This window comes from Fukomys damarensis, unplaced genomic scaffold, assembly GCF_012274545.1.
Source record: "Fukomys damarensis isolate Sample0158 unplaced genomic scaffold, DMR_v1.0_HiC HiC_scaffold_1, whole genome shotgun sequence".
In the NCBI taxonomy this organism is placed as follows: domain Eukaryota; kingdom Metazoa; phylum Chordata; class Mammalia; order Rodentia; family Bathyergidae; genus Fukomys; species Fukomys damarensis.
The window spans coordinates 53,634,476-53,644,544 of NW_022900913.1; the positions used below are offsets into that span (position 1 = coordinate 53,634,476).

Sequence of the window (10,069 nt, forward strand, 5' to 3'; positions counted from 1 at the left end):
AGGTGACGGCAGAAGCCTGAGCGAGCCCTCCACCAGCTAACTAAACCGCTTCACTAGGTGTGTCTTTCCGCTCCTTTATGGAGGTCCCTCGGTTTTCCTTTCGCTTACAAATTCCTGGTGTTTTAAGGGCTGTCCGGAAGTTGAGAGGAAATTCCTCAGTGAGTAAATGATGTTCCAGGAAAACAGCAAAGCGTCCCAGTCGTAGGGTGCACCCTGGAGCCCCGATTTGCAGTCTGCTTTCCTTCTAAGAGCCTTAACTGATTCGTGACTTATTCTAGCCCCCCCTCCCCGCCAATTCTCAACATCCTCTTGCTTTTTTCAGAACACGAAAATTAACACTGAAAATAAGGCCACAATCAGTATGGCAGGCGCAAAACGTGTGCCCGTGACCTCTGCTGCAGCCTCCAAGCCAGGTCTAAGGCCAAGAACAGCTCTCGGAGACATCGGTAATAACAAAGTCAGTGAGCAGCTGCAAACCAGAGTGCCTCTGAAAAAGGTAACTGTCTCACTCTCCCACTACCTGTAAGAGCCCATCTGCCAGCTGTGACCCCTTGATGGAGAAAATTCTATTCTGTTTTCTCTACAGGAAGCAAAAACTTCAGCGACTGGAAAAATTACTGCTAAAAAACTACAGAAACCTCTGGAAAAGGTGCCTGTACGTGTGCCAGAGCCTGAACCTGAGCCTGTGAAGGAAGAAAAACTTTCTCCTAAACCTATTTTGGTAAACTTATTACTGTTTTAGTTTGTTGATTCTATTCCTTCGTTTCATTTATGCATGAAGCTATTTATGAATAAATAGTAAAATAGTAATGATGATAACATTTATTCAGTTCTTAGCAAGTCCTGAAAGGCATTTTATGTTTATTAACTCATACAATCTACCTGCTCTCTGGAGTGCGTATTATTCTCTATTTTTTAGATAACGGCCAAGAGAAATCATGAGTCACAGAACAATAAATGGCACATGTGGGATTCTTAAGTCCAGACTGTCTTGCTTCAGAATAAGTGCTTTTAACTATTCTGATATTGTCCCCTTTGTAAATACTAAGTAGCAGCTGCCTGCACCGAACGTTTTGCTTAATGTGACCACTAAATAATTAATAAGCCTGTGATGTTGGGTTATATAAAGGAGTAAATCACAAAGAAACTACAGCTCTTCAGAGAAGAGTAGAAGACCAGTGAACATTTAGCTTCAAAAACCAAGAGCTTTTTATTGTTTGTCTGTTACTGAGGATTGAACTTGGGACCTTGTGCTTGTGAGGCAGGTGGCAGAACCACTGAGCTAAATAAATGCCTGGGCTGACCAAGAACTTTTTGACAGAGTGTAGCTTGCTGGTACAGCCCATGCTTACTTAGCAAGCACAAAGTCCTAGGTTCAATCCCCAGCACCAAAAAAACAAAAAAACTTTGTTAAATTATTAAATACCAGATACGTAAATTTATACCTGTGGAAGAAAAACAACACATAGATGAGGCTGCTTTGCTAAAATTGTAATGAACTGCATTGTGAAGCTTTTGTTTTTTTAATTGAGAGCCAGTCCTAAACTGATTTTTGCCCTTGCTTTTCCACTTAAGAATGCCTTTGCCAGCCTCCATGTCATTTAGCAAATAAATAACCTTTTCATCCTCAAAACGTCCAAACATCAGCTCCTAAAGCTTTCCCTAACTTCCCCCACCTAGCCCTGCCCCAGAATCAATCTGTTTATTTACCTTATTGCTGCTAAATTTAAATCCCCTTGAGGGTGCCATGAAGTCAGTGCTTAGCACAGTTTGATTTAAAAGTGAGGTAAAGAGGGCTTGAAGGAAATGGTTAATGGTAATAAAATTAATCCTTAGTAGTCAGGATAGAACTTGTATTCTCCTGAGTAGTGAGAAGAAATCTTAAGATTTGAAAGAAAGACTAAAGGCTGGCTTGTAATTCCTTTGAATTAACTTCACATGAAGCTCATAAGCAGCTCCTAACTTCTCTTTTCCCTTTGGAGGAAAGGCTAGAGCTATAGCAGGGATGGCAAACCTTTTAGAGATGAGTGCCCAAACCACAAACCCACTTATTTATCACAAAGGCCAACACTGCAATTAGACCTGAGGACTGAGTTTTTAGTCTAGTTTTAGAAAAAAATAACTCATATATTGACCTTTTGTTTTAAAACACAGTAACAGCTTTCAATGCTATCAACATCTTTCTATTGAAAGGTAAAATTTGCATTTGGCATGTTATCCAATGCTTAGCTGTTGGGGCAACTTGGCTCACATGCTAATAAAGAGGCCCGAGTGCCCACTGTGGCACACCTGCCATAGATTCACCACCACTGATGTAGGATATGAATTTATTTGCCTCTTTGGTGAGGGGTACCAGGGATTGAACTCAGGACCTTGCATTTGCGAGGCAGGCGTGCTGCCACTGAGCTAAATCTTCAGCCTTCCTCTATTTTTTCTTGTGGTACTGAGAGATCAAACCCAGGGGTGTGCTCTACAATGAGCCGAGCTACATCCCAGGTGCATTTATTTATCTATCTGGAGAAGATTTTATGCAGGGCTTGGTGTTGCACACCTGTAATCCCATCAGTTGGAGGCTGAGGCAGGAGTATCACCATGAGTTTAAGGTCAGCCTGAACTGTAACAAAACTCTATCTCAAAAAAAAAAGAGAGAGAGAGAAGGTTTTGCTCAGTTGCCTAAGAAGGACTTGAATTTGCTGTGCTCCTTCCTTAGCCTCCCAAAGTGCTGTTCTTTTAAAGAAAATTAGTTCAAGTATGTAGCAAGGTTTTTTTTGTTTTTTGGTACTGGGGATTAAACTCTGGCTCTTGCACTTGTGAGGCTGCAGGCAGAACCACTGAAACAATAATCCCCAACCCTCTGTAGCAGTTTCTTAAATGTATGATACTAATTCCGACCTTCATTCTCAAGCCATCCTATGTGCTCATCTTTGCTGTTCTTTCCAGGTTGATACTCCCTCTCCAAGCCCGATGGAGACATCTGGATGTGCCCCTGCAGAAGAATATCTGTGTCAGGCATTCTCTGATGTCATTCTTGCAGTGAATGATGTGGATGCAGAAGATGGAGCAGATCCAAACCTTTGTAGTGAATATGTGAAAGATATCTATGCTTATCTCAGACAACTTGAGGTTAGTATTGTCATTTGAGTCTATTTTTTATAAAGTGCACCTAGTTTTATAATTTTTTTAGCAAGGTACTGCTATGTGGTGGTCTGGCCTTAAATTTCTGGGCTCAAGTAATCTGTCTCAGCCCTTGGTAACTGGGGCTACAAATGTTCACTTACCCAGATTTGGGGGCGGGGGCTGGGATTTGAACTCAGGATCTTTACACTGAGTTGCATCCTCAGCCTTTTTAAAAATTATTATTATTTTGCAAGAGGCTCTTAATTGTCTAATCTGGACACAAACTTAAAATTCTCCTGCCTGGATTACACAATGAGACCCTGTCTCAAAAAAACAAAATTAAAAAGAATTTTTTTGAAAGGCAGGCCGCAGTTTGAACGTAACTATAGGGACATACATCACAGTGGGGAGTGGGTAAGTTCCAAACTCGCTGGGGTTAAAAGAAATAAAAGGGCAGGAAGTAGCAGGGGGTGTGGAGAAGATGCTAAGACCTAGACTGCCACCCAACACAGCATCTTGTCAGTGTGCCTGAATACCTGTAACTGGCAGATGAACACAGGAAAAAGCAAGTTCTTAGTTTCCTTCAACTTTATCTGATTTCAGAAAGTTTGTATTGTCAGGCGTAGTGGTGCACACCTATAATCCTAACACTCAGGAGGCAGAGGCTAGAGGATCCCTACAAGTTCAAGGCCAGCCTGAACTACTACATAGTGAGACCCTGTCTCAAAAAAAAAAAAAAGTTTGTATTAATGGCACTCGCTCTTCTCCCATAACAAGGAAATAATCTGTATAGTAAACATTGTAACAAAAATTACATTTGCCCAATTTGCCCAACTATTTGGGGTTTGTTTTATTTTTGATAGTTCAAGGCCAGCCTGGACTACTGAGACATTGTCTCAAAAAAAAAAAAAAATCTAAAAACAAAACAAAAAATTACAACTATACAGGATCAATTCAGTAGGATTACATACTAGTCTTACATTCTGGGGACTTAACCTTGGGAGTGCTAAGAGACATTCCGGCTCTTTTTCCTTTCTTGTTTTTTTCTTTTTTGAGGGGCAGGTACTTTCAATGAAGGTGTGGTGCCACTGAGCTAAATCCCCTGCCCTCTCTTTTCTTTTAGTCCCAGGTCTGGCTAAATTGCCCAGGCTGGCCCAGAATTTGTAATCCTCTTGCCTTAGCCTGCTGAGTAGCTGGGATTATGGGCATGCACCACCACACCCATCTCATTTTTCTCTGTAGCTATACTAGTGTTGAGTTTTTTATGCTGATCCAGGAACACAGTACACAGGAGTTCTGGCTAATTTGGGGTTACTGATATCTTCTGCACATAAAGCTCGCTCAGGTCCTGGCTTTAAAGCTCGCTCAGGTCCTGGCTTTAAAGAGAATATCCACACTGACAGCATGGTATCTTTGGGAGCAAGGTCAGCAACAGGGATGGTAAATGGAACATTGTAAGTAAGATATGACTGTGTAAAACCTGTCCCACGCTTTCCCAGTGATGGAGCTGTTTATAGTGACCACAAGAATAAATGAACCAGAAACTTTCATTAAGTCTAAATGCCCCAGAGCCACTCTGATGGCTACATGTTCTGGACATGAATCTGTGCTTCTAAGGATAGACGACGGCATTTTCTTTTGCAGGAAGAGCAGTCAGTCAGACCAAAATACTTACTGGGTCGTGAAGTCACTGGAAACATGAGAGCCATCCTAATTGACTGGCTAGTACAGGTTCAGATGATGTTCAAGTTGCTGCAGGAGACCATGTACATGACTGTTTCCATTATTGATCGTTTCATGCAGGTGAGCATATTTCAATAATTTTATTTTTATTCATTTTTTTAGTGGTACTGGAGATTGCACCTAGGGCCTTTGCACTGAGCTACATTCCCAGCCCTTATTTATTTTAAGGCATGGTGTCAGTAAATTACCCAAGGTGTCCTCAAACTTGTAATCTTTCTGCCTCACCCTCTTAGTGCTGGGATTACAGGCATGAGCCACCATGCCCAGCTATAATTCAGTAATTGAGGGTTCTTTATTCCAAGGTTTCAGCTGAATCATAAGAAACTGTTTAACTGTACTCTGTTGGGGGATAAGGTGTCATTAGTTGAGGTGGGCTGTGAAAGTACATCTCCTTGTCAAGTATTTTTAATCACCTAGTAAAAATTGCCATTGCAGAATAATTGTGTGCCCAAGAAGATGCTGCAGCTGGTTGGAGTCACTGCCATGTTCATTGCAAGCAAATATGAAGAAATGTACCCTCCAGAAATTGGTGACTTTGCTTATGTGACTAACAATACTTACAGTAAGCACCAGATCAGACAAATGGAAATGAAGATTCTAAGAGTTTTAAACTTTGGCCTGGGCCGCCCACTCCCGCTGCACTTTCTTCGTAGAGCATCTAAGATTGGAGAGGTATGGATTTCATGAAACACCTTCAGTATGGTACAAGTTAGGGAATACTGCTGTTAACCTGTATTAAATGGCTTAACTGCAAGAGGAAAGATTAAAGATGTCCTTTATTTTATTTTATTTTATTTTTTGGTACCAGCGATCGAACTCAGGTCCTTGTGCTTGTAAGGCAGGCACCAGAAACACTGAGCTAAATCCCCAGCCCATGTCCTTTATTTTTAATAAGGCAGGATTTTTGTTTGTTTTTGAGACAGGGTCTCACTATGTAGTTGAGACTGACCTGGAACTGTAGCCCAGGCTGGTCTTGAACTCACAGCAGTCCTCCTGCCTCAGCCTCCCAAGTGCTGGGATTACAGGCATACTATCTTCTTCTTCTTCTTCTTCTTCTTCTTCTTTTTTTTTTTACACTTTATTGGTGCATTTTAGATGCACATACTGATGATTTTTATCGTAGGGAATTTGTACCTATGCATGATATATCTTCTTTTTCACACTTCTCTCAATCTCTCTTCTCATTTATAAAAGCTTTTATTTCCACTTTTTCCTTCTATTCTCTTTTTCTTGTCCCTTTTCTTTCCCCCTTCCCCCTCCCTTGTTCCCCTTCTCATGTGAACATTTTCTTCCACTTCCCAGTATCTATTATTTTGGTCCTTATTTACTCTTGGTCTCTCACACCAGAGAAACAATGCAGTATTTAAACATGTTATTACTATCTTTCCTGGGTAATTTCATTTAGACTTTCTAGACAGATATTTGTAGTTAAAGACAGGGACGTACAGGTGATTGCCAATGTAAAATTGCCTGAAAGAAGCTTAATGAATTGTGGATTTTGTTCCAGGTTGATGTTGAGCAACATACTTTGGCCAAATACCTGATGGAACTATCTATGTTGGACTATGATATGGTGCACTTTCCTCCTTCTCAAATTGCAGCAGGAGCGTTTTGCTTAGCCCTGAAAATTCTTGATAACGGTGAATGGGTAAGCTCTGGTATTTGACTGAATATAGAAAGAACCCTTGTCATTAAGGCATTTCCACTGCTTACTGAATTTGGAATCTACCGAGGGAATAGTAAAAAGTATTGTCTGTAAAGTCATCTGCGTGTAATGCTTCCTTTACCTACTTTAATCCTTAGATAACCCTTTGAAAAAGGCAGATTAACTGATAATAACCCTTACAGATGTAGAAACAAACCTACACAGGTCAAATGACATACAAGAAATTCATTCATTGATTCAACAGATATTTCTGCTATGTGCCAGGCATACTACCTGTGCTCTAAAAATAGAACTGAATGAGAAAGTCTACCTCGAGGGCCTAGCTTTGGACAAACTATCGATTGCAATAGTACAGAGCATGAGAGAGCACCTGGGGAAGGAGTCATAAGCTTGCCCTAAATCCTGATTATAATTAGCCTTGCATATCCCTTCCTCTGCCCCACTCTTGAATAACATTTAGAAATTCTGTGAACACCATTGTTGATGAGAATTTTTAACATGTTTGTGTTGTCCTAGACCGCAACTCTGCAGCATTACCTGTCATACACTGAAGACTCCCTTCTTTCCGTAATGCAGCATCTGGCTAAGAATATAGTCATGGTGAACCGTGGGCTTACGAAGCACATGGTGAGTCAAATTATTGACGTTTTGTGATTTTTAAAATGAAGATCAGGGCCGCGATTTAGCTCATTGGTGCTGCCACCTGCCTCTAAAGCACAAGGTTCCGAGTTCAATCCCCAGTGCCCCCCCAAAAAAAGATCAAGTGAGGCATAGTGGCACATTCCTGAAATCCCAGCAGTCTGGGAGGCTGAGGCAGGAGACTCACTAGTGATGTAGTGAGACTCTGTCTTAGAATAAAAATTAAACTGGACATGTTGGCCATAGCTGTAATCTCAGCACTCTGGATGCTGAGGCAGGAGGACTGCCTCAAGTTTGAGATCAGCCTGGGCTGCATTACAAGTTTAAGGCCAGCCTGAACTACATAAGAAGACCCTGACTCAACAAACAAACATAAATTAATGTTGAGGATGTAGTACAGTACAGAGGCCCTATGTTAGCTCTACTGCTGGAGAAAATTTGGGCAGTATGTAGATTCATACTTTTATAAGTACTATATACATAGTTGGCATTGAGTATGGTTGTTAGTTTTTTGTTTTGACTGGGTCTCACTGTTGCTCAGGCTGGCCCACAACTCCTAGGCTCAAGTGATCCTCCTATCTCAGCTTCAGAGAACCAGTGGGGTTACAGACCACACCTTGGTGTCTGGCTTTGATATTGGGATTGGGCAGGGCATTTTGAGAGGGGATTAGTGTTGTATTGTAGCTTAGTAGTAGAGCACTTGCCTTGTGAACAAGGCAACACCTTGGTTTGATCCCCAGCACTGGGAGAAAAAAGTAGTTTTTTTGGTGTTGGGGATTGAACCCAGGGCCTCTGTCACTGAGCTTCAGCCCCAGTGAGTTGACATTTTAAATACCATTTAAAACTCCTAAGTTCGATGAATACTATTAGATCTTAGGGATTTTGTTGTTGGTTGTGGGGATTTCCTTCATTAATTAACTGCTGTGCTTTTTTCTCTCCCAGACTATCAAGAACAAGTATGCCGCATCAAAGCATGCTAAGATCAGCACTCTAGCACAGCTCAATTGCACATTAGTTGAAGATTTGGCCAAGTCTGTGGCAAAGGTGTAACTTGCAAGCTTGAGTACTCTATCTGCAAATAAAATTGGCACCATGTGCCATCTGTACATACTATACTGCATTTACATACTTTTTAAATAAAGATGTGGCCCTTTTTACTTTGCTTACCTTAACTGGTTTGAAGGTGGTTAGTTCCTATTCTAGGGCAACCTAAACACTGACTTTAAAGGATGATGGGAATATGCTTACAAACTGCGTTTAGTTTACCAAGGGATCCAACCAATGTATATAATTATTGCCTGTATGTTTGTATTCTTGGTCCTTCTTTTATGTTCCTGGATTTTAATGTAAGCCAGTGAAGATGATACCTCAAGCTCTTCCTTCTACTCAGCCTACTGCTTGTAAGCTGCCACATCACCTGGGAGAATCTCCTGCCTCTATCTAGTTGGATCTGAAAGTCTGCCACTTCGTCCTTAGTCTTCCCTCCATTCTTCTGTTTCTTCTGGTGGCTGCTATACTAATTCTAAATAAATTAGATCAACCATTTCTCCAGCTAACAACTTTAGTATCTTAAAAATGTTTTCACTTTGAAAAATAAGAACTTTTTTTAATTTATATTTGAAGTGTAGTTTTTTTATTTTGTGTTTTTATTAAGAAAATAAAACAGATTGCTCAAAACAAATACTAAAAGGACTTTTAAAATTAATTTATCCTTCCTCAATCCAATACACTGCAAGGCTATAAATAGTTTAGAGTGCATCCTTCCATATAGGTATAGGTATGAACATGAATTGTAAATGATTTTTTTTTTTTTTTTTGGTACTCCGGATCAAACTCAGGACCTTGCAGAACCACTGAGCTAAGTCCCCAGCTGTGAAGATTTTTTTTTAAAGAGAGTTCATTTTATGCATAGCAATTTCTTAGGTGCCTGTATTTGTACAATTGTAGTGGGTTTGCAAGAGAATCGATTTACTACAGGACACAATTTATAGGATGATTTTATAATATTCACCCAAAAAGTCAAATGCAGATGAATACAGATCTGTCTGAGCACTAGAGACCTGAAGAACAGTGGAGGGCCTTGACCCCACAGCAGTGTCCCCAAGTCCAGCAGCCAAAGGCTGCTGTTCTGCACAAATCCAGCTGGGGTTCTAGAGCCCACACCAATGTCTCATGCAAGTCTGTATGGAGGATCTGCACTGGGAAGACCCAAGGGCCAGTAGCGGAAGCTAGAAAGCCCACACCAGTGGGATAAAGGGTCTGTACCACCAGGCTGGGGAATCTGCACTGGAGCCAAGGAGCAGTTCTTGAGGCAAAGACCAGAGCTCCCCAGTGACAGTGAGGACCCGTGCTCTGATAACAGCTGACTTCCTATCAGGAAAACCAGGCTCAGCCAACTTCTACAGGAAAATAAAAAGTCCATGATTTTCCCCGCCAGTTCTCTTTCTGCCATTGGCAACTATGCTTGGGTGGGTCTTCCACACCCAGAACCACACTGACTCAGTTCAGCTGGGTGTTTCAGATTACATAGTATGGGGTATGGTATAATATAGTCATACAGGTCCCCATTGACCTTCACAGTGCATTCTCTTTGTCCTTGCAGAAAGTGCTTTCCAAGCATCATTTTAGTACCATGCTTTTCTTTGCATATGGCAGACTTTCCAGAGTATGTGCATTGTTAGGTCTGACAGATGACATTTACAAAGTCAGCAGCAGCATCCAAAAAACCAGTTTTCTTTGCCTCTATTAGAACTGAAGGTAATGTCTTTAATTTTTGTGAGTCCATTAGGAAAAAAAAACTCATTTTGCTTTATGCTTTTGACAAGTTGAATGAATTGTGTCTTTTGTCAATGTGGAAGACTTTTCTAGTGTAGTTTGTCATTTGCCCTTTGTTCTGTTTTTAGC

At 41.0% G+C, this 10,069-nt stretch overlaps 1 protein-coding gene across 1 annotated transcript in view; it reads left to right on the forward strand.

The window, feature by feature from the left end:
- The window catches only part of Ccnb1 (cyclin B1), a 9,647-nt gene extending 930 nt beyond the window's left edge, over nt 1-8,717 (forward strand). Inside the window, exons 2-9 of the mRNA XM_010637293.2 lie at nt 323-496; nt 587-721; nt 2,941-3,123; nt 4,762-4,920; nt 5,296-5,532; nt 6,368-6,508; nt 7,043-7,153; nt 8,108-8,717. Coding sequence (XP_010635595.1) covers nt 323-496; nt 587-721; nt 2,941-3,123; nt 4,762-4,920; nt 5,296-5,532; nt 6,368-6,508; nt 7,043-7,153; nt 8,108-8,215 — 1,248 coding nt within the window. The 3' untranslated portion in view covers nt 8,216-8,717. The remainder of the gene's footprint in view (nt 1-322; nt 497-586; nt 722-2,940; nt 3,124-4,761; nt 4,921-5,295; nt 5,533-6,367; nt 6,509-7,042; nt 7,154-8,107) is intronic.
- Nucleotides 8,718-10,069: the final 1,352 nt, after the last annotated feature.